Below are 25,095 nucleotides of genomic sequence, written 5' to 3' on the forward strand. Positions count from 1 at the left end.
GCCCCCGGTGGAGGGCTCATCAATGAGGCAATTTGTTAGATGGGCTGACCTTCCTGGAGGAGGAGCAGATGCCGATGGGGCGGAGGGGGTCATGAGTTGTATTCGGTTAATGCAGACGGGCAAAGCATCGGATCTGGATGGGTTACCTATGTAATTTTACGAACAATTTGCTGGTCAGTTTGTCTGACATTTGCTGGATACCTTTAATGATTCCGTGTCCTGGGGATGTTGCCAGTCACACATGCATCGATTTCCTAGATTCTGAAGAAGGATAAGGATCCCATGGAAGATGGATCGTGTTGGCCTATTTCATTGCTAAATGCTGACACCAAGTTGTTGACTAAGGATTTGGCAACGCGTTTCGAGCTCTGCCCACCGGGTGTGATTTCAGAGGAACAGACTGGATTTGATAAAGGCCACCAGTTGTTGGCCAATATTAGGAGATTTTTAATTGTTGGGTTGTCGCCCTCCTTAGGGAGCGAGCCAGGTATGATTATTTTTATGGATACGGAGAAGGTGTTAGACAGGGTTGAGTGAGGGTGCCCTCTTTGAGATCCTACGGTTTGGCTTCTGGCCAAAATTTATATCATGAATTAGGCTTTTGTACAGGGCCTCTACCTGAGCTCGGGTTATTTTCAACTGAACAGGGGTGCCCGCTGTCTCCGCTTTAGTTTGCCCTTGCAATCAAGCCGCTGGCCATTGTGTGAGGTTGTCTACCAGCTGGAGGGGAATAGAGCATGGGGGAAGGGAGCATAGGGTTTCCTTATATGAGGACAATCGGTTACTATATATTACAGACCCTCTCTCCAATGTGGGAGAGATAATGGAGCTGCTCGAGAAGTTTGGCTCCTTTTCAGGGTACAATCTAAATCTGATCAAGAGTGAATCTTTTCCTTTGAACCCCCAGGGGAGGGGAGCTCATATGGGGATGCTGCCATTTCATCCGGCCAAGACTAGCTTCTGGTATCAGGTTACCCGGTGGCCCATAAATTTAACTTTTCTAGTCTGGTGGATGAGGTGAAGGCCGATTTGAAAAGGTGGGATTCCCTTCCTCTGTCCTGAGCGGGAAGGGTACAGGAGGCGAAGATGAATATTTTTCCAAGGTTTTTGTTTTTGTTCCAATGTCTCCCAGGCTTTCTTCCCAAGGCTTTCTTTTGCAGGGTTAACAAATTGATATCGACTTCTGTTTGGGCTGCTAAGACTTCTCGAGTTCGAGAATGTTTTTTCAAAGGGATAGGCAGTCGGCGGGGTGGTCGGCATTTACTTAATCTAATATGCTATTACTGAGCGGTAAATACTGATAAGGTGTGGGGGTGGTTCAAGGATCTAGACTCCATATGGGGGCAATGGAGGAGGTTTTGTGCATAGAGTCAAGTCTGAGGGCCCTGGTTACAGCACCACTCCCTTTTTCCCCTGCTAGATTTTCTTCTAGCCCGGTGGTGATAGTCATTTTGAGAATTTTGAATCAATTTGGGCAGCATTTTAAACTGTGTTCCATGTCACTGCTGGCTCTGATTTGCAGGAACCATAGGTTTGTGCCATCTTGCTTAGATTCATCAGACAGTGCATGAGTAAGGGAGGGGCTGGAGAGATTGAGGGATATGTTTCTAGAGCGCATGTTTGCCGACTGGACGAGTTGTTAGTGAAGTTCCAGCTCCCGAGAGAGAATGTATTCAGGTACTTTCAGGTGCGTGATTTTTTTACGCAAGGAGCTTCCTTCATTTTCTCTGGTACCGACATCTTCGCTTATGGACTTGGCCCTGTCTGTGGCTGAGTTAAGGGGAGATAAGATTTTGGATATCTATGGGCAAATGTTGACGAAGGAGCAGGTGATGCTGGAAGAGGTGAAGAGGAAGTGGGAGGGGGAGCTGGGTTTGGTCTTTGAGGGGAGGGGTGTGGAGTGAGGCTCTTCACAGGGTCAACTCCACATCATCACGGCGAGGTCAAGCCTGAGCTAATTGAAGGTGGTGCACAGGAAGCACCTGACTAGGGCGCGTATGAGTGGATTCTTCGCTGGGGTGGAGGATAACTAGCAGATTCGATAAGGGGGAGCAGTGGTTGGGATGTATTTGAATTTTCAAAAGACTTTCAATAAGGCCTCACACAGGTTAGTAAACAAAGTTAGAGCACATGGGATTTAGAGGTTGTATACTGACATGGAATGAAGATTGATTAATGAGCAGAAAACAAGAAGAAATAAACGGGTCATTCTCAGGTTTGCTAGAGGGATGGAGTTTAAGACTAGGGAGGTTATGTTGCAATTGTATAGGGTGTTAGTGAGGCCACACCTGGAGTATTGTGTTCAGTTTTGGTCTCCTTACTTGAGAAAGGACGTACTGGCACTGGAGGGTGTGCAGAGGAGATTCACTAGGTTAATCCCAGAGCTGAAGGGGTTGGATTATGAGGAGAGGTTGAGTAGACTGGGACTGTACTCGTTGGAATTTAGAAGGATGAGGGGGGATCTTATAGAAACATTTAAAATTATGAAGGGAATAGATAGGATAGATGCGGGCAGGTTGTTTCCACTGGCGGGTGAAAGCAGAACTAGGGGACATAGCCTCAAAATAAGGGGAAGTAGATTTAGGACTGAGTTTAGGAGGAACGTCTTCACCCAAAGGGTTGTGAATCTATGGAATTCCTTGCCCAGTGAAGCAGTTGAGGCTCCTTCATTACATGTTTTTAAGGTAAAGATAGATAGTTTTTTGAAGAATAAAGGGATTAAGGGTTATGGTGTTCGGGCCGGAAAGTGGAGCTGAGTCCACAAAAGATCAGCCATGATCTCATTGAATGGCGGAGCAGGCTCGAGGGGCCAGATGGCCTACTCCTAGTTCTTATGTTCTTAACGGCCTGTGACAAGTAGGGTACTGCAAGGATCAGTACTTAGCCCCAGCTGTTCATATCTATATCAATGATTTGGATGTGGGGGCCAAAGGTAATATTTCCAAGTTTGCTGATGACACAAAACTAAGTGCGAATGTGTGTTGTGAGAATAATGAAAAGAGGCTTTGAGAGGATTTGGACAAGCTCAGGGAGTAGTCAAGAACATGGAAGATTAAATGTAATATTAACGTGCAGATGCAGCAAGCAGTTAGGAAGGCAAGCGGTATGTTGGGCTTTAGCACAAGAGGATTTGAGTAAAGATGTCTTTCTTTAAATGTATAAACCTTGGTTAGACCACACCTGCGGAATTGTGTACAGTTTTGGTCACCTAAGCAAAGATACACTTGTCATAGATGGAGTGCAGCGGAGATTCACCAGACTACTTACTGGGATGCAGGATTGTCCTATGAGGAGAGCTTGAGAAGGCTGTGCCTGTATTCGCTAGAGTTCTATTATATATTATTCTATAATATTCAATAGAAGAATGTGAGGTGATCTCATTGAAATTTATAAAGTTCTTAAGAGGCGATACAGGAGGTGGCAAGGATGCTTTTCCTGGATTGGGGGGGTGGGGGGGGGGGGGGGTGAAGAGAAGTGGGTCTAGAATAAGGGTTGAGCCATTTAGAACCAAGATGAGGGGGAGTTTCTTCACTCAGAGGGTGGTGAATATCTGGAATTCTCTACCCCAGAGCTTGTGGAAGCTTAGCCCATGAGTATGTTCAAGACAGAGATCAATATATTTCAAGCTACTAATGACATCAAGTGATATGGGGGATAGTGCAGGAAAATGGCATTGAGGTAGATGATCAGCCACAATCTAGCTGAATGACAGCAGGCTCAACGGCTGAGTGGCCCACCTACTGCTAAGTTCCTATGTTTGTAGGCTTGCTGCTAGGAAATGATGCACCAAAACATCCTTCACGACTGGTTAAAGGTGAATGAAAGCAAAACCTTTTCTTTTAATTTGTTCTTGGGATGTGAGTGGCAATGGTAAAGCAAGCATTTATTGACCATCCTGAATTGCCATTGTGGGGGTGATGGTGACCTCCCTTCTTGAACCACTGCATTCCATGTAGGGAGCTGTACCAAAACTTCTTGGCTAAAGGAGCAGCTAGTTCTGGAGCACAAGCCTTCCGTACTACAGCCAGGATTTTGTCAGGACTCCTAGCCGTTGCTGTATCCAGTGCCTTCAGCCATTTCTTGATAAACATAGAATGAATCAAATTGTTTTGACAACTAGCATTTATGACAATGGGGACCTTAAGAGGAGGCTGAGATGGATCAATCATTTGGCACTTCTAGCTGAAGATTGGTGCAAATGCTTTAGCCTTGTTCACATACAAGCTCAAGTTTGTGAACAAGTGTAATTCAGTGAGAACAAAAACAAATCCAAGAAGCGAATTAAGGGTTATGGTATTGGTATTGAAATAGAGCTGCCAGGCTAACAAAATGGTGAGGTGTTTGGAAAGACTATGTAGTTTAGAATGAGCAATGTTTTGGGCAGCATAGTGGCCAGCACTGTTGCCTCGCAGCGCCGAGGACCCTGGTTCAATCCCGGCCCCGGGTCACTCCCCGTGGGGAGTTTGCTCATTCTCCCCACGTCTGCGTGGGTCTTCAGTGAATACAATCCTAACAGATTCAATTTCTCCTTATACGTCAGTCCTGCCATCCCAGGAATCAGTCTGGTAAACATTTGCTGCACTCCCGCTAGAGCAAGAACATTCTTCCTCAGAGAAGGAGACCAAAACTGCGCACAACATTCCTCAAGGAATGTGCACAACATTCACCAAGGCCCTGTATAATTACAGCAAGACATCCGTGCTCCTGTTCACAAACACTTAGCATCCCTCAGTACTGCTTCTGACATCCTTGTGGAATTTACACATTCTCCCCGTGTCTGCGTGGGTCTCACCCTCACAACCCAAGGATGTGCAGCGCAGGTAGATTGGGTACTCTTTAAAAAAAAAAATAGAATGTGGAATTTCCAAGTACATGGAGTACTTGAGAGAAATAGTATAGAAGCATTTAAGAGGAATCTGGAGAAACACATGAGGGGGAAAGAAATAGAGGGTTATATGAATGGGTGGGAGGAAGCTTGTGTGGCGAATAAACACTAGCACAGACTATTTGGGGTAGGCAGAGCTAATTGCTCTCTGCTGTAAATATGACATAATTCTATACTTGCACTGAAGTGTTTGGGTGTCCTTTTTTGACATCAACAACAGAACCAAAACCACCACACTACTGTAGATTATTTATGGTAATCTGGACATTCTGAATTCTCCCTCTGTGTACCTGAAAGGGCGCCGGAATGTGGCAACGAGGAGCTTTTCAAAGTAACTTCATTGCAGTATTGATGTAAGCCTACTTGTGGCAATAAAGATTATTAATATTATGCACAAAGGCCCCTGAACCCTTCAATTAGAATTTTCTAAATTAAAACAAAAAATTACCTTCAGCAGAGTCTGTTTGCAATCCAGAAGCTTTCCACACTTGAAGTAGGCTCTTGCTAAGAATAGCAGTACCTCTGTGCTCTGGTGTTTATAAAACTTCTTCAAGCAGTTCTCATACTAGTGGAAACAAAAGCATACTTTATAGTGTCACAAAGCCCCTCCATTCCTCTTATGGAATCTGGAATGCCGTCTTATATTACAACAGCGATCACTCTTCAAATGTACTTCAGCGGTTGTGAAGTGCTACGGGACCTAGATACTACAGGAATACAAGTTCTTTCTTTCTGTGAATTCCACACAAAGGCTGATGGGCTGGAAGATGCTCTATTCCCCAGGAAGTAAATTTGCACAGTACCCCATTGTATTCCTAACTCAGAATGAGTCTTAAATGCCAACAAATATCCTGCAATTTGGGGCTTTATAGCCAAGAAAAGGCAGAAGCCGGACCCGAAAAATGTCCACTCTGATAGAGTACTGGATGTTAGCCAAGGTGAGATTAATTGGGTAGAGCAGACTGTGGATTAACGGGAAGTCTTGTGGCACAGTGGGTAGTGTTTCTGTCTCCGTGTCAGTTTTGGGTTAGAGTCTCAACGTGGGGCTCGATGGAAGGCGCATTCATAACATGGCCAAACAAGTCCATTATCAATCTGCAAATCCTTCTAGTACGTCCATGGCAAGTGGTAAGAGTTGGAATCTCCCGATCAGCCAGAAACTGCAGAATAAAATGGCAAACCACGGCAGTACCTCGACAAGCATGACCATAAACAAGCACATGGGAGGTCGTGATCGGCAGTAGAGAGAGAGAGGGAGAGACAGAAAGAAAAAGTAGGGTTGGCTTTATACTATTTACGATCTGGGAGCATTTTGTTGCAAAAAATGGAGAACTCGCCCATTCTCACCAAACAGCCTCAGCCAGTATAACTTAAAAGGCTCCCATGTCAAAATTACATTTAATAAACTCAGGCTGTTAGAAATCTCCTCTCATGTAACTTTCAATGACTGCTGGCATTTCCATGCCAAATTATAGCTTATTGTTAGAGGACCCAGACAATTCCCATCCACCAACACTCTCCTCCGCCTGGCTGAACTCGTTCTATCTCTCAACAACTTCTCCTTTAACTCATCTCACTTTCTCCAAATCAAAGGTGTAGCAATGGGTACCCGCATGGGTCCTAGCTACGCTTGCCTTTTTATGGGGTATGTGGAACATTCCTTGTTCCAGGCCTATCCGGGCCCCCTGCCACAACTCCTTTACCGATACATTGATGACTATTTTGGGGCCGCGTTATGCTCTCGCCCGGACCTGGAAACATTCATCAACTTCGCTTCCAGTTTCCACCCCTCCATCACTTTCACCTGGACAATCTTAGACACTTCCCTTCCTTTCCTTGATCTTTCTGTCTCCATTTCCGGCAATAGACTATCCACTAATATCCACTACAAGCCCACTGACTCCAACAGCTATCTGGACTACAGCTCTTCTCACCCTACACCCTGTAAGGACTCCATCCCTTTCTCTCAACTCCTTCACCTCCGCCGCATTTGTTCCGACGCTGCCACTTTCCAAAATGGTACTTCGAAAATGTTTTCCTTCTTCCTCGACCGTGATTTCCCACCTACAGTTGTGGACAGGGCCCTCAACAGTGTGCGGTCCATCTCCTCACCCTCTTATGTTAGACCTGATTAACACTACACTGCTGTATGCTTTATCCGATGCCGGTGTTTATGTAGTTACATTGTGTACCTTGCGTTGCCCTATTATGTATTTCTTTTCTTTTCATGTACTTAATGATCTGTTGAGCTGCTCGCAGAAAAATACTTTTCATTGTACCTCGGTACACGTGACAAGAAACAAAATCCAAATGCCCCTTAATTGGAAGAACAAATAATTTATTTACATAAAATGTATGTTTGATTCTTACCATCTGGACGGCACTGATGTACTGTTTCTGCTCCACGTAGATATGTGCCAAGTTTAACCAGACATCACTTATTTCTGCTGTGGCCTCCCTCACCTGGGCAAATACATCACGAGCTTCACGGACATATCCTTTATGCGCCAATACAGCACCTACCAAGAAACAAGATGTTAAGAACATTTTCAAATCACTGCACCAATGTTCACAGGATAACAAAGCCATTGATAAAACATGATCATGGGTTTTATGAGTAAAGTTACAGAATGCAAAGCCATGCACAAGGTTCATTGCAGCAACCCACTAAATCTCTTTTGACAGCCTGGAACCGTTACCACCTAGAGGAACAAGGGTAGCAGATGTATGGTAACACCACCAGCTGCAAGTTTCCCTCCAAGCCACACATAATCCTGACTTGGAACTATCGTCTTACTTCCACTGTTAATGGATCAAAGTCCTGGTACACCCTCCCTGCAGCACTGTGGGCGTACCTACATCATAGACTGCAGCAGTTGAAGAAGGTGGCTCATCACCACCACCCCAAGGGCAATTTAGGCGATGAGCAAGAAATGCTAGCCTTGCCAGACACACCTCACCTCCCATGAAAGGAAAAAAAACCCTTTGTTGTGCCCAGATATGTTCATAATACTCCAGATGTGGCCTAACCATGACTTCATATAGATGAGACATGCCTTTACTTCCTTGTATTCTATTCCTTGAAAGATTGACTTAGGGGCAGCAGGGTAGCACAAGTGGCTAGCACTGCGGCTTCACAGCGCCAGGTTCCCAGGTTCGATTCAGCGCTGGGTCACTGTCTGTGCGGAGTCTGCACGTTCTCCCTGTGTCTGTGTGGGTTTCCTCTGGGGGCTCCAGTTTCCTCCCACAGTCCAAAGACGTGCAGGTTCAGTGGATTGGCCATGGTAAATTACCCTTAAGTGTCCAAAAAAAGGTTAGAAGGTGTCATTGGGTTACGGGGATAGGGTGGAAGTGAGGGCTTAAGTGGTTCGGTGTAGACTCGATGGGCCGAATGGCCTCCTTCTGCACTGTATGTTCTATGTCTATGACTATAATGTTCTCTTAACTATAATGATCTCTTAACTATAATGATCTCAACTAGTTCTTTCAAAATCCTGAGAAAACATCTGGCCCTGAATTAGAATGCAGAAATACACAGTCATCACCCTCCCCTGCTCTCTCAATCTGTTAAAATGATGGGCAGCATCTACCTATGCCATTGGCAGCATACAAATTCTTGGGATCATTCCTGAGTACTTGTTTGTAGATTGCCAGTGCTCGGTCCTGGTGACGTTTCTCCTATTAAGGGGAAAAACAGACAAATTATGAACAAACATCAGGTTTCAAGTCACTTAGATAGAGCAGACAAAGAGATTCACTCTCCAGTTTGACATGAACTTGATTTATATAGAACCCTAAAGCAGTGAATTACTTGATCTGCTGTAGATTTAAAGCTTTACAGGTATAGTCCTGTACCCCTCATCATTTGCTACATTTCATATAGACTCTGAAATTCAGCTTAGACAGTGTGGACTAGCGACTCACTGAACCCTTCCCTCTCCTCATTTTGACGCTTCCCTCATAAGACCAGATCATAAGAATATAACAGAAAATTACTGCCTTAGATTGCTTTGCACCTCTACAATGTTTGGAAGGAGTTGGGCTACATGCAATATTTAAAATTATACCCACCAGTCAATACCCTGTGGTTTTTCTAATAGAAAGTCAGACATTATGCTATTTTGAACAAAAGCCTTGTACCATGTTCATACACAAAATATTATTTTGCTGCTAAAATACTAGTGTAGCAACCTGCATTTATAGCTTTTTAAAATTCTTTCATGGGATGTGGGCAAGACCAGCATTTTCTGGCTCATCCCCAAGTGCCCCATAGAAGGTGGTGGTGAGCCGCCATCTTGAACCACAATAGCCCATCTGGTGCCGATACACCCAGAGAACTGTTTTGAAAAGAATTCTGTGATTGTAATCCTCTGACAGTGAAGGACCAGCAATACAGTTTCAGTTCAGGAAACTGCGCGACTTGGAAGGAATCTTGCAGATGGTGTTCCCATGCATCCACTGTTGCCCCTGTCCTAGGTAATAAAGGTCACGGGTTTGGAGGATACTGTTAAAGGATTGGATTGGATTTGTTTATTGTCACGTGTACCGAGGTACAGTGAAAAGTATTTTTCTGCAAGCAGCTCAACAGATCGTTCAGTACACGGAAGAAAAGGGAATTAAACAAAATTGAAGAAAATACATGGGAATATATAATAGGGCAACACAAGATATACAATGTAACTACATAAGCATTGGCATCGGTTGAAGCATACAGGGTGTAGTGTTAATGAGGTCAGTCAATAAGAGGGTCATTTAGGAGTCTGGTGACAGTGGGGAAGAAGCTGTTTTTGAGTCTGTTCGTGCGTGTTCTCAGACTTCTGTATCTCTTGCCCGATGGAAGAAGTTGGGAAAGTGAGTAAGCCGGGTGGGAGGGATCCTTGATTATGCTGCCCGCTTTCCCCCAGCAGCGGGAGGTGTAGATGGAGTCCATGGATGGGAGGCAGATTCGTGTGATGGACTGGGCGGTATTCACGACTCTCTGAAGTTCTTGCGGTCCTGGGCCGAGCAGTTGCCATACCAGGCTGTGATGCAGCCCGATAGGATGCTTTCTATAGTGTATCTGTAAAAGTTGGTAAGGGTTAATGTGGACACGCCGAATTTCCTTAGTTTCTGGAGGAAGTATAGGTGCTGCTGTGCTTTCTTGGTGATAGCGTCGACGTGAGTGGACCAGGACAGATTTTTGGTGATGTGCACCCCTAGGAATTTGAAACTGCTAACCATCTCCACCTTGGCCCCGTTGATGCTGACAGGGGTGTGTACAGTACTTTGCTTCCTGAAGTCAATGACCAGCTCTTTAGTTTTGCTGGCATTGAGGGAGAGATTGTTGTTACACCAGTTCACTAGGTTCTCTATCTCCCTCCTGTATTCGGACTCGTCGTTATTCGAGATCCAGCCCACTATGGTCGTATCGTCAGCAAACTTGTAGATGGAGTTAGAACCAAGTTTTGCCACGCAGTCGTGTGTGTACAGGGAGTAGAGTAGGGGGATAACTACGCAGCCTTGCGGGGCACCGGTATTGAGGACTATTGTGGAGGAGGTGTTGGTGTTCATTCTTACTGATTGTGGTCTGTTGGTCAGAAAGTCAAGGATCCAGTTGCAGAGTGGAGAGCCAAGTTCTAGGTTTTGGAGCTTTGATATGAGCTTGGCTGGGATTATGGTGTTGAAGGCGGAGCTGTAGTCAATAAATAGGAATCTGATGTAGGAGTCCTTGTTTTCGAGATGCTCTAGGGGTGAGTGTAGGGCCAGGGAAATGGCGTCTGATGTGGACGGGTTGCGGCGGTATGTGAATTGAAGTGGGTTAAGGCGTTCCGGGAGTATGGAGGTGATGCGCTTCATGATCAGCCTCTCGAAGCACTTCATTACAACTGACGTCAGGGCCCTTGGTGCGTTGTAGCAGTGCATCTTGTACATAGCACACTGCTGCCACTTTGCATTGGTGTTGGAAGGGGTGAATGTTTGAATTGATAGATGAAATGTGATTCTAGTAGACAATCTTTGTCCGAGATGGTGTAGAGCTTCGAGTGTTGTTAGAACTGTACTGATGTAGACAAGTCAAGAGTATTCCATCACTTTCTTGACTTGTGTCTTTAAGATGATGGACAACCTCTGGGCAGTCAGGAGGCGAATTACTAGCTTCAGAATTCCCAGCCTTTGGCTTGTTCTTGTAGCTACCATATTTATATGACTACTCCAGTTCAGTTTCAGTTTAACACTAGATATTGATAGTGGGGAGCTAAAACATGAAGCTGAAATGTAACTCAGCAGCCCCCTGAACAACTGAGCAGCCTTTTTAGGACCACACTATTCACCTCCCTAGTATGAAGGAGTTAGAAAGGTGCCTTAAACATTGTCTGCAGCTGGTAGGAGATCCTTCACCATGATCGCGAATCAATCTCAAAAAAGAATATAAAGGTGACACTGGTCACCAGTGGCACATGGAACATACACATTCTCTTTTTTAAAAATAAATTTTGAGTACCAATTATTTTTTTTTCCCAATTGAGGGGCAATTTAGCATGGCCAATCCACCTACCCTGCACATCTTTGGGTTGTGGGGGTGAGACCCACTCAGATACGGGGAGAATGCGCAAACTCCACAGACAGTGACCTGGGGCTGGGATCGAACCCGGGTTCCCAGTGCCATAGGCAGCAGTGCTAAGCACTGCGCTACCCTAAACATGCACATTCTCATGGGCAATGCAATGCAGAGAGACCGGAGAGAAGAATTGCTCTGGTTGGTAGAAAGCTGATTGGGTACAATGTGCAAATATACACCCTCAATGCGACTCATCTACTTGAAACGTTAGTTCAAGGAAATTGGTGCAGGTTAAATGTTCTCTTTTGGAGCAGCTGTGGAAATAAAGCTGGTGCAAAACTGGTGTAGGATTTGCTGCAATGCATTCGTCAATATGTTCATTTCCCAAGGGTGTTTAATGATCGACTGGTTCTTAAACTCAACCTGCATGGTAACAGGTAAACAACTCTCACAACGTGCATGTCCCTTCTGTGGCCAACCTTGATGCAGTAAATTCTATGATGACTTCAACTCTTTGATTCCTGCTGATCATTCTCGGATACTTGAATAAAGTTGGTGCAGATCAGCAGTTGGAGGAAGGGGGTCATCGGGAAAAAAACAGGGAATGGATTCTCTGCCCCGCCACATTTCTGTTTCACTCCGCCGGCGGGATACTCCGTTATGCCGGCTGATTAATGGGGTTTCCCATTGTGGGGCAGCCCCATGCCGTCGGGAAACCCCCGTGCTGCCGCCAAAACGGAGCAACCCACCGGCAGAGAATCCAGCCCCAGGGTTTCTATTCTGTGCATTGACCCCTATTCTGTGCATTGACATTTAATCGACAATGTCAGCACCAGACAGAGAGACTGCGACTGTTTTGAAAGCCATGTGTGGTGCCGACTTCTGGACTGACCAACATTTTACCATTTTAAACCTAAACATCAAGATCTATCCCCGAGACATGCCCAGAGCATGAAGGTCTAGAGGTGTCTCAATGCTCAAACAGGCTGCCATTAAGCAAACTGTATCAGAGAAACATGAAAACGTCTCTGACAATGACTGGGCAACCATCAGTGATATAGTGCACTGCACTCAGTGATACAGTGCACTCTACAGCATGTCTCTAGAGGTCTTTGGCCCGACCTCTCACAAGCATCAAGATCGGGTTGATGAAAACAATGAGGTAACCTAGAAACTACTGCAGGTGAAACATTACTGCAGTGTTTACCTCGACGATAAGTCATTACTATCCAACACAATGTCTACTGAAACACCTGCAGGACTGTCCAATGCAATCTCAAAGGAATGCAAGATACTTGGCTGAATCAGAAAACAAGAACTTCAGTCATATGCTGACAGAAAAGACTGGAAGAGATTCTATGATGCACGGAAATCTGACTAAGGGCCCAATTCATCACCAATCCTCTGTGCCGACGGGTCAACACTACTTACAGAAAAAATCCAAATTCTAGAATGGTAGGCAGAGCACTTTAACCTCATCCTCAATCAGCAAGCTGCCACAACGCACCATCAATCACTCTCTTGATTCTCCCATGCTGTTAGAAACAATGAACATTATTAAATAGTGGCAAAGCTCCAGGGGCTAATGCCAACCCAGCTGAGAACGACACGGTTGGAGGTCAATGCTAGCGAAATCTTCACTTGAATCTTTCTGAACTAATTAATGCAACATCTCAATCAGGATCTGTTGCCAGAAAAGGTTGAGGGACCATTAATACGGTGTTCATAGTTAGACACTCTAGGAGAAGTGCCAAGAACAGAACATGAACCTCTACAGGAGACCACGTTTGTTGACCTGACCAAAACCTCTGACATAGCAGTGAGAGCCTTTGGTAAATAATGGAGAAATTTAGCTACCCTGAGAAATTCATTAATTACTATGGTTTGACTGTTCCAAGACAGCATATGCATCCTGGAGGATGGGATTTTCTGATCCATTCCCAGTCATTAATAGAGTCAAATAGGGCTGCATGCTGCCACTAATTCACTTTTGCATGTTTTTCACCACCATATTCTCCGATGACTTCCATGCTGGTGATTCTGGAACATCGCAATCAGATATCGCACAGGTGGGAAGCAGCTGAATCCAAGACAAGACAACTCTGCTTGCCAATGACTGGTTCAGAGCTGGACATACAACATAGCATGGAATTGTTCTCCAACGCATGGGACAATTTTGGCTTTACAATCAGCATGAAGAAAATTGAAGTAATGAATCGGCCTGCTCCAGGAAAAGTCCTATCTCAAGCCCTAGTTCCATGACCAGAACCTGTCAGCAGTGAATACGTTCACTTATCTTGGCAGCACATACTCTCTCTGTCAAGCTGTTTCTACTGATATCAAAGAGTAGCCTTCGGCAGGTTGAAAGTCCTTAGAACAATAGTCCTGCCCACTGTGCTCTACACATGCGAGGCTTGGACTGTGTACAGAGGCATGCCAAGAGGCTCAAGGTGAGCTGCCTTTGGAAACTTGTGAAGATCAGATGGCAGGGCAAAATACAAGATGTTGAAGTGCTCACCTGAGTTCACATGCCAAGCAATGACACCATATTGAGAGTCACAGGGTGGCAGAGTGGCGCAGTGGTTAGCACTGCTGCCTCATGGCGCCAAGGACACGGGTCACTGTCCATGTGGAATTTGCACATTCCCCCCACCCCCCGCATCCATGGGTATCATCCCCACAATCTAAAAAGATATGCAGGATGGGTAAATTGGCCATGTTAAATTGTCCCTTAATTGGACAAAAATAATTGAATATTCTAAGTTAAAAAAAGACAGTCAATACGGAGTTGAGCTGGCTATGTATCCAGAATGCCAAACACTCGATTGCCAAAGTGAATCTTCTATGGGGAGCTTAATTCTGGGGTGTGCCTCATGACGGTCGAAGAAAGTACTAAAAAGGCACTCTGGAGGCTTCTCTTAGGAGCTTTGCTATCACCGTTGAATCTTGGGAGTAGATCACCTGGCTCATTAAAACCAAATAACCAAATAAAAAACGGTATGGCCTCCTTCGAATTCCAGAGCATATCAGAGGAAGAGAGAAAATGCAAGACGAGGATATTCCAGGCCAGCCACTCATCCAAAAGTTAATCGTCTGCCACATCCTGCCCTATTTGCAGCAGAACCGTCTGGGCACTGATTAACCATAGCAGTCATCTACGAACCCACCAGAACCATACCAAACACCCCAGAGGGTGGACATGGTCATCTTTGCCTCTAAAACATGCAAGGACCAGACAGAATTTGATACATAGCCACGTGAGGAGAAAGTGAGATAGGTGACAAAACACTTGGTCAAATAAGTTGCTTTCTTTTTTTTTGTTCATGGGATGAGGGCATCACTGGCAAGACTGGCATTTATTATCGATCCATAATTTTCCTTGAGAAGGTGATTGTGAGAAGATAGGTTTTATAGAGGAGGGAGCGGCGTAGAGATTTTAGGGAGGAACTTTGAAAGCTTGGTGTCCAAGCAGCTGAAGGCTGCAACCACTCAGGGCTGCGCAATTAAAATTGGGGGAGCACAAGAGTTCAGAATTGGAGGAAGCCAGAGATCTAAGAGGTATGTAAGCTGAAAGAATTTACAAGGGAAGGACGAGGCCCATGGAGGGATTTGACTGCAAGGATGAAAAGTGTAAATTTAAAGCCCACAAAGGCTAAACAAATACTGGGGGAGTTCAATTGCTATTTAGCTTGTAACACAGAATAGTGTTTTCTGTCTATCTTTTACATGCAATTACCGGATCAATACTGAGGGTGCAGGCATTCTGACCGATATTCTTTGTTCAGGAGAATTTTATTACATATTTAAAATTACTTTCTTTTTCTTTTAACAGAGTGGCACAGGAATCTGACTGTGACAGACAACAAATATATGCTGGATAGTTTTTCTTTCAACCATTTTACTGGTGAACATACCATGAGGTTTCTCACAAAAAAGAAAAGGAATGTGCTGTTCATAAGGGAAGGAACAATGTGTTGTATAACACAAAATGCATTATTCTGCTGCTAAGATGTAGTGGGTGTGCTCCAGAATCTACCCGATATTAAGTGAATACTGATTGAGGGAAGTTGCAATTCATGCTCCCTGTGTCTGCGTGAGTCTCACCCCCACAACCCAAAGATGTGCAGAGTAGGTGGATTGGCCACGCTAAATTGCCCCTTAATTGGAAAACAAAATTTGCAATTCACACTTGAGATCAGGACCCTGGTTTGGTCATGGAAAAGTTAACTATGAGAATGAAAACATGATAGCTCTGGTGCTCTTGGGAAGATTTTTCTACTTTTCAGGTGATAGCCTTTGTTCTTCACATACTTTCAACCCCTATTCCAAGTATCTAACAGGTATTTGCTCTGGAATGTGCATGACATCTAAAAGGTGACAGACTGGAAGTGAAAGTTCATATCCAAATGTTTAGGATATATTAGCATATCGATGCTCACAGAGAGATGGAGCCATGTTATTTATTTCCTTCCATGAATTAACTCTTTGGGGCTCAGGATTCAAGTCCCAGTCCTAAAATTCATCACATAATCCAGGTCAGCTCCTCCAGTGTCAGTATGGAGGGAGCTTTTCACTGTTGGAGGTGCAGCCTTTTAAATGAACCGAGGCTGCACCTGCCCTCTTAAATGCATGTGAAAGGTCCCATTGCATTATTGCAAAGAACAGCAGGCGTGATCTCTCCGGTGTCTTGGCCAGAGTTTGTCCTGCAATCTATAACACGAAAATAATTTACCCAACTATTCATTCAAGTATTATTTGCGTGGGGTCAACGAGTGCAAATTATCTACAATGATTCCCACATCACCACAGTGACTACACTTAAGAAGGATTTACCTGGCTGTAAAACACATTGTGATGCCTTGAGGTTGTATAAGGTACTATTTAAATGCAAATTAATTCTTACCTTTTCTCTATCTCTGGTTGGCTGATGTAAAGTCTGAAGCCAAACATTACCCAAGGCCAACATGGAATAGGTATCATTCTGAGTCGATGGCTGTTTCAAGATTCGTTCAAACTTCTTCTGTCCTGGTCCCCATTCTTGCTTAGCCAAATGAAGGTTCCCAATCAGCGACCATGCGTCTGGATGATCCTGAGGACAACATTAAGAGAAATGGCTAACTGAAACCGTTTTTTTGGGGGAGTTGTTTATGACGAGGCATCTCTAAACATTTTCTCTAAACACAGCTGTAGCTTGAGATTTGGCTGCAGTCTTCATTATTAGGGAGGAGTGAGAGACACAAATAGATACAATTCAAAATGGACATACCGCATGTAGGTAAACATTTCCATCTAGGTTGGGGATTGTCTTGAGTGTGCATTAGCCTGTACACACACACGTGAATGCCCAGCTTTTATGTGCGGGTGGGAGTGTGTGCGCATGCATGTACATAAGTTTGTGTGTGCGCTACGCCACCGGGGATAACTGTATGAGTTTCTCCGGTTGGAAAAGATTAAGTTTGCCATAAAGAGGTCAGAAAAGGGCTTGGAGGGCAGCACGGTGGCACAGTGGTTAGCATTGCTGCCTACGGCGCTGAGGACCCGGGTTCGAATCCCGGCCCTGGGTCACTGTCCGTGTGGAGTTTGCACATTCTCCCCGTGTCTGCGTGGGTTTCACCCCCACAACCCAAAGATGTGCAGGATAGGTAGATTGGTCACTCTGAATTGCCCCTTAATTGGAAAAAATAATTGGGTACTCTAAATTTAAAAAAAAAAAGAAAAGGGCTTGGAGGTACCGTGGAGGCCGTTCGTGACGATATTTGAGGAGTTGTTTGTCACGGGGACGGGAGGATGGGGAGGGAAGGGGAACTGTTTTGTTGGAATGTGGTTTTGTTGTTATTGTTTACGTTTGGAATAAAATATATTAAAAAAATATATAGTTTGTGTGTGCATGTGTTTGTGTGCTGGTCTGTGTGGTATCAGTAAATCAAGTAAGGAATAACTGGAGCAAGAATTTGCTACACTGCAGCAAATTTCCAGATGGTCACTGTACGCAGATATTGGAAGGTGCTGAACGAAGGATGCGCAAAACATTTCACCCTGACTCAACTATAGGGCGAGTATATGGCACATATCTTCAGTACAGTATGGGCAATAGTACGGCTTCCATTTCCAAACTTTCTGACACGTGGCACCGTGTTAAGTACTTTTTAGAACCTGCAAAACTGAAACAACCAGAATGAGACGGCCTGAAAGTGATTATTGGGATCAGTGTGACAGAGAAATAAAAACCAGGGTTAACACGAGTCATATAGCACTGGGTAAGGCTCAGGGCATAAGGAAACCTTGACCAGCAATCACGGTCTACCACAAATGTGAAAACTTAGAAAGGGGTTTTGTAAGATAGATGTAAGGACAGTATGGCGGTTAAGACCAAAACTAAGTGCCATAATTATAAAATAATCACTAATAAAATCATAACCGAATTCAGCAGAATTTATTTTGCGAGTGGTGAAAATGTGGAACCCACTACCACAACAGGTAGTGAGGTGCAATTAAGGAGAAGCTAGATCAACACGAGTAGGAACAGAAGGATATGCAAATATGGTGAGATGAGGCTCTTATGCAGTATAAACACTGGCAGGGGCTTGTTGGAGTTGAGCAGCTTGTTTATATGCTATAGTTTCATAGAGGTTCACAGCAGAGAAAAGGCCGTTTGGCCCACCGCTCCTACATTGGTCAAAACAACCACCTAACTATTCTAATCCCATTTTCCAGCAGTTGGCCCATAGCCTTCTAAGCCTTGGCATTGAAAATGTACATCTAAATACTTGTTAAATATTGTGAGGGTTCCTGCCTCCACCAGCCTTTCAGGCAGCAAGGTCCAGACTCCCACCGCCCTCTGGGTGAAAACGTTTTTCCTCACATTCCCTGTAAACCTCCAGCCCCTTACTGTAAATCTATGTCCCCTGGTCATTGGTCCCTCCACCAAGGAGAAATGTTTCTTTTGGTCTACTCTTATCTATACTCCTTATAATTTTACACATCTCAATCATGTCTGCTCCAAACTCTATTCAACTCTCTTCATAACTAGAATTCTCCAACCCAGGTAACATCCTGGTAAACCTCCTCTGCACCCTTTCCAGTGCTATCTCATCCCTCCTATACTATAGGTTCCAGAACTGCGCACAACACTTTAGTTGTGGCCTAACCAAAGTTTTATACAGTTCTAGCATAACATCGCTGCTCTTAAACGCTATGCCTTGGCTATTAAAGGCATGTACATACCATATGCCTTAACCACTTTATCCACTTACGCTGCTACCTTAAGGGACCAGTGTACGTGCAAACCAAGGTCCCTCTGCTCCTCAGTGCTTCCCAATGTCCTGCCATTCATCATGTATTCCCTTGCCTTGTTTTCCATGCCCAGGTGCATCACCTCACACTTCTCCATATTGAGTTCCATTTGCCACTGATCAGCCCATCTGACGAGCCCGTCTATACCCTCCTGTAATCTAAGTCTATCCTCTTCACGATTTACCACCCCACCAATTTTTGCATCATCCGTGAATTTACTGATCAACCATCCTACATTCAAGTCTAAATCATTTATATAAATCACAAACAGCAAGAGTCCCAACTCTGATCCCTGAGGGATCCCACTGGACACAATTTCCAGTCAGAAAAACAATCCTCAACGATCACCCTTTACTCCCTGCCATTCAGCCAATTCTGGATTCAATTTGCCAAATGTCCTTGGATCTCATGAGATTTTACCTTCGCTATCAGTTTCCCATGTGGGACCTTATCAAAAGCCTTGCTGAAGTCCAAATAGACCACGTCAAATGCATTGCCATCATCTACACACCTGGTCACTGCTTCAGAAAGTTCAATCAAGTTGGTCAGACATGGCCTCCTCTTAACAAAACCACCCTGACTGTTTTCGATTAATCCCAGCCTCTCCAGATGCAGATTAATTTTGTCACTCAGAATTGCTCCCAATAGTTTCCATACCACTTAGGTTCGACTGACTGGCCTTTAAGTTTCCTGGTTTATCCCTTTCTCCCTTCTTGAATAATGGTACCACATTGGCTACCCTCCAGTCCTCCGGCACCTCTCCTATGGCCAGAGAGGACTTGAAAATTATTGCCAGCGAGTGCAGCATAAGCACTGACTAAATGACCTGTTTCAGTGCTGTATACCCGATGAATGGGTGTAAATTGGGAGACAGATACTCAACGAGACCTAGGTGCACTTGTGCATCAGTCGCTGAAAGCGTGAAGGTACAGCAGGCAGTAAAGAAGGCAAATTGTATATTGGCCTTCATAGCGAGAGGATTTGAGTAGGAATAAGGATGTTTTACTGCTATTGTATAGGGCATTGTTGAGGCCACACCTGGAATATTGTGTGCACAAAACGTAGTTGAGGCCAAAACATTGTGTAATTTCAAGAAGGAATTAGATATAGCTCTTGTGGCTAAAGGAATCAAGGGATATGAGGGTAAAGCGGGATCAGGGTACTGAACTTGATGATCAGCCATGATCATAATGAATGGCGGAGCAGGTTTCAAGGGCTGAATGGAATTCCCTGCTTCTATTTTCTATGCATGTTTCTACGTGTGTTTACTTGTGGGAGTAGATGGTGTTAGTGAGGTTATGAAAATGTTTTAAAATTTTGGTTTTCAAATGCTTCCAAAGCCTTCACCTCTCCTCATCTCTCTAACCTCCTCCAGATCTCCATGCTCTTCCAATTCTGGTTTCTTGTACACTCCTGATTTTCAATGCTCCACCACTGGCAATCATGCCTTCAAATGCCTAGGCCCTGGCTCTGAAATTCCTTTTCTAAACCTCTCTGCTTTGCTCCTTTAAGTTTTTCCTTAAAAATAATCTAATTGACCAAGCTTTCGGTCAGCTACCCGAATAACTTGCTTTGTGAAAGTCCTTTCTGAATTTCACCTGCACCAACCTGGTTGATTTGTAAAGCTTCTTTAAACCAATCGGAGGCTTCATAAAAATTCCCCTTGTCTCTTGCCATGCAGCCCAAGCGTAGGTAACCTGTTTGTTCAGAGAAAAAAGACAGTATATAAAATCTTCCCAATTTGGCATATGCTACAATGAAGTTTGGATTTGTGAAGGAACCACTGTTGCGGAATAACCACAAGGGGAAGAGAGCTCCTGCCCTGTGTTACCCTTATGTGGCCAAACATTACAAAGCTAGAAGTTGGAAGAATTATTTCAACTTTGAATACAATCAGCTCTATGATATTAATACATCCTTACCCAACACTGTACAACCTTTAAAAACTAGTTCTCTACAAACATTAAACTGAATTTAAGAGATTTCAAAACACTTCTGCAAGGCACTTGCAAATGAAGTTTCCATACTTACTTCAGGAACACAAGTGTTAATTTCAAGAACTCATTACAAATTCTGGGAGGTCACAGTGCCAAGCAAGCCAACAGATATGCATTTTTGTAAGCATAAAAATTTCACCCAGCCCTTAAACACTTAAAAGACTATTCCACACGTGAACAATGGCTTGGACATTACAGCTGCTCACACCGGTGGGATCTTCCAGTCTTTCTGATGGCACACTCCAACCGCGGGTTTCCCTGCGGCAAGAGGTGCATTCAACAGTGGGACCAGAAGATCCCGTTGCCAGCCAATGGTGGGTTGTGCAGAAAATCCCGCTCAATGCCTCTATCATACTATTTAAAGTTAATTCTCTGATTGACAGTGTTGTTGGCAAGGCCAGCATTGATTGTCCATTCCTTGTCATCTTTACTTAGAAGTTGATGGTGGGCGTTCTTATTGAATTGCTGGTAACAGATTAGGTATGATGAGTGTTTTGTTGAGGCTACTTCAGGGGACAGTTAAGAGTTAAGCCTGTTGGTGTGGGATAGACCCAGAATGGGTAAGGACAGTGGTTTCCTTCCCTGAAGGAATTTTTACACATCCCAATTTAAAAAATTTAAATGCAAATTCCCAAACTGATGGTGCGGTCTGATTTCATGTTCTCTGGTTTATTAGTTCAATAGACAGATATTGCATGACACTATTGAAAGAAGTGCAAGGGAGTTCTCTCCACTGTTTTGGGCCTTCTTATTGAATTGCTGGTAACAGATTAGGTATAATGAGTGTTTTGCTGAGGCTACCTCAGGGGGCAAATAATGATCCCCCTACCAATGTTACTAAAAATAGATTCTCTGGTTATTTACCTCACTGGTGTTTGTGGGAGTTTGCTGGGTGTGAATTAGATGTTGCGTTTGTTACATTACAATAGTATTACAGATCAAGAGTGCTTCATTGGCTGTAAGGGCTTGGGGATATCCTGAGGTCATCTTTCTCTTCCTTTTTTCTCAAATCACTTGCCATCGTCTCAAGGTCACAATCTCATGCCAGTTAAATAAGACACCAGTCTTCTGCCAGCAACGTGGTTTCACTGTATGAACATGATTCAAAACCTATCAACCAGGATTAAAAGCCAGAGATTCACCCCCAACCGTGACCAAATACGTAAAGTGTCATATTCCCCCAAGGAATAATTAGCACAGTGGTTTTACTTACAGTCTACGTAATTTGGATGTTCTCTTAAAACATTCTTGTATAATATTTCTGCTTCATGGTATTCACACAGGGCCTCGTAAAGCCTGGCCAGGTTATATGAGGTGGTGACTGAGATTGCATTGTAGTAATGCTCATCATGCTCCGCTTCAGCCTTGGCACGTTCGAGTGATGCCAGGAAGTATTTCTACCACAAAAGGGCAAATAATTTTATTCACAAAATAGAAAGCAGAGGCCAGTGGGTTGAAGGGGCCAAGATGTATAGTATGAAGTAGGTGGCAGCTACTATAAAAACAGAAGGCAATGAGAGGGAAGAGACAGGGAAGAGGGGAAGCGGGGGAATGAAGAAAAAGGGAGAGCAAGGAGAGGAGAAGTAGAGGAAGGGCAAAGAAAGGAGCAAGGAAAGTGGAATTATACATTATGTTATGATAGTTATCAAAATGCTACGGGCAAAATGGAAAACAGATTGATTAAATGTTTGAAGGTTACCTTGGCTTCTCCCAAGTTTCCAAGTCGGAAGTGAAGTGCCCCAACATTGTTGAGGATTTCAGGAGGAACGTCAGCCTGCACCTTCTCCTGGAGGATACGCGTGGCTGTCCCATAGGCCGACAGTGCCCCCTGTAAACAAAATTCAACAGGGTCCCATCATTAAATGCAGCTCTGCCAACAAGAGGCTCAAGTGCATACTAGTACAATCCCGAACCAGACCACAACAGTAGCTTGGATACTGGGCAGAAATCCCAATATTTTATTTTAATTTTGCAAGACTGTGAGGAAAGGATTCCTCGCTTCAGGAATGATTTCACAGGCAGCACGGTGGCGCAGTGGTTAGCACCGGGACTGCGCGCTGAGGACTCGGGTTCGAATCCCAGCTCTGGGTCACTGTCCGGGTGGAGTTTGCACACTCTCCCCGCGTCTGCGTGGGTTTCACCCCCACAACCCAAAGATGTGCAGGTTAGTTGGATTGGCCACGCTAAATCGCCCTTAAATTGGAAAAAAAATTATTTTTAGGTACTCTAAATTTAAAAGGAATGATTTCACGCAAAATAGAGATATGGCATATTAAAACAAACTTTTAAAAAATTATTTAAAAAAACACTTTCTAATTAAGGAGCAATTTAGCATTGCCAATCCACCTACCCTGCACATCTTTGGGTTGTGGAGGTGACATCCATGCAGACACAAGGAGAATCTGCAAACTTCACACGGACAGTGACCCAGGGCTGGGACTGAACCCGGGTCCTTGGTGCCTTGAGGCAGCAGTGCTAACCACTGCTCCACCATGCTGCCCGGTAGTATTAAAACAAACTTTATTACTGACACAGCATTAAGATTCTTTAACATCACACAAAAAAATAACTTACAATTACCCTTGGTGCTTAATATTACGATGAAAACAATACCCTTATGCTATATCCATTTCCACTTAAACAAACCCATCTCAGGTCAACATCCACTTTCAAATACAGTTAGCAGATCCAGGCATACTTGCTTATGAGACGTTCTTTGAGACTGTTTTAAGAGATAGTCCTGAATCTTGTCAGAACAATGCAGGATCTCGAGTGAAGTCTTCGAAAACTGTCTTCATGGTTTGACTTCCAGGAACTAACTGAACTGCTTGGAAATAAACTGCCAGTTTGTCTACAGAAGATCTTTAACTGAATTATACTGAGAACAGATGCTTGGCTTCTGTTCACATCCCATTCAAAAACTAAACTGCTTTTTTGCAAAATGCCTGGTACGCTAGCTGCTCCAATTAATTACATTATCTTACCAACCTGAAACACAATGCCTCCAACTATCTACTCCCCAGGGAACCTCTTAATCCAAACAAAAAACCTTTAGCCCAAGCTTTTACAATGATCTAATGCACCTCTGGCTCCCAAAAAGCCCAACTGTCTTGCAATCCAAAATTTTAAAAAACACTACTGCAGCAGTCATACACACACTAACCCTTACTGCACCAAATATATATAAGACAATCTATCTGGAATTCCTACATTCATCACAATAAAAGAATACAAGAAAAGCCAAGGATGTAGAAAGGCCATTTGGTCCATTAAATCCCATCCTGCTAATACCAGGTTCTCCATTCAACTGCGCTTTGACATCCCATAATGTCTGTGTCATTGATACTATGTCTGGTACTATCCGTTGTCTGAAATTCCATCCAACATCTGATCTCAATTTTGAGCAAATAAAAAACTTGGGCTTCGGTGTAGAGGACATAATTGCAAAGTTTGGAGCTGACACAAAACGTGGAAATGTGAGGAGGATAATAGAGGACTTTAGGAGGAAATAGACAGACTAATGAAATGTGCAAATGCATAACAGACATCAAACTTGGAGAGGTCTACCCTTCCTGACTAAAGCACTCTGATGTCAAGGCTTTATGGCAGTTCTGTTACTGGTTTCCTTTCACTGCCATCATGTGCTCAATTTTCTGCACTAAGCAGGCACAAGTAACTGATCCTTTTTCAATCAAGGGAATGTGGGCATCATTGGCAAGTTCAGCATCATCCCCAACTCTTCTTGAGGTGGTGGTGTGCAGCCATTTTGAATCGCTGCAGTCCATGTGATACACACCCATGGTGCTGTTAGCAAGTCCCAGGTGGCAGAGGGCGTGGAGTTGGAAGATGCTGGTGAAGAAATCTTTTAAAGAGTTGGGAGTCATATTAGTAGGGCGGCACGGTAGCACAGTGGTTAGCACTTTTGCTTCACAGCGCCAGCGACCCTAGTTTGATTCCTGGCTTGGGTCACTGTCTGCACATTCTCCTCGTGTCTGCATGGATTTCCTCCGGGTGCTCCGGTTCCTCCCACAAGTCCCGAAAGATGTACCTGTTAGGTGAATTGGACATTCTGAATTCATTCTCGGTGTTCCCTAACAGGCGCAGGAGTGTGGTGACTAGGGGATTTTCACAGTAACTTCATTGCAGTGTTAATGTAAGCCTACTTGTGACACTAATAAAGATTATTATTAAAAGATGATTATGGTTGTTGGAGGTCAATCATTTCAGTCTCAGCAACATATCGTTAGGGCAGTGTCCTAGGCCCAATTATCTTCAGCTGCTTCACCAATGACCTTCCCTCCATCATAAGGCCAGAAGTAGGGATGTTTGCTAATGGTTACACAATGTTCAGCACCATTCACGTCCCCTCAGATACTGAAGCAGTC

General features: G+C 44.1%; 1 protein-coding gene across 1 annotated transcript in view; it reads right to left on the reverse strand.

Annotated features, from left to right (window-relative positions):
* Nucleotides 1-25,095, reverse strand: part of ctr9 (CTR9 homolog, Paf1/RNA polymerase II complex component) — a 74,019-nt gene that overhangs the window by 22,946 nt on the left and 25,978 nt on the right. The window contains exons 11-17 of the mRNA XM_038807985.1: nt 22,410-22,538; nt 21,924-22,107; nt 20,322-20,410; nt 16,324-16,509; nt 8,476-8,563; nt 7,256-7,404; nt 5,334-5,450 (exon numbers count right to left, since the gene is read on the reverse strand). Of these exons, the coding sequence (XP_038663913.1) occupies nt 5,334-5,450; nt 7,256-7,404; nt 8,476-8,563; nt 16,324-16,509; nt 20,322-20,410; nt 21,924-22,107; nt 22,410-22,538 (942 nt within the window). The remainder of the gene's footprint in view (nt 1-5,333; nt 5,451-7,255; nt 7,405-8,475; nt 8,564-16,323; nt 16,510-20,321; nt 20,411-21,923; nt 22,108-22,409; nt 22,539-25,095) is intronic.

This window comes from Scyliorhinus canicula, chromosome 9 (assembly GCF_902713615.1).
Source record: "Scyliorhinus canicula chromosome 9, sScyCan1.1, whole genome shotgun sequence".
Lineage (NCBI taxonomy): Eukaryota > Metazoa > Chordata > Chondrichthyes > Carcharhiniformes > Scyliorhinidae > Scyliorhinus > Scyliorhinus canicula.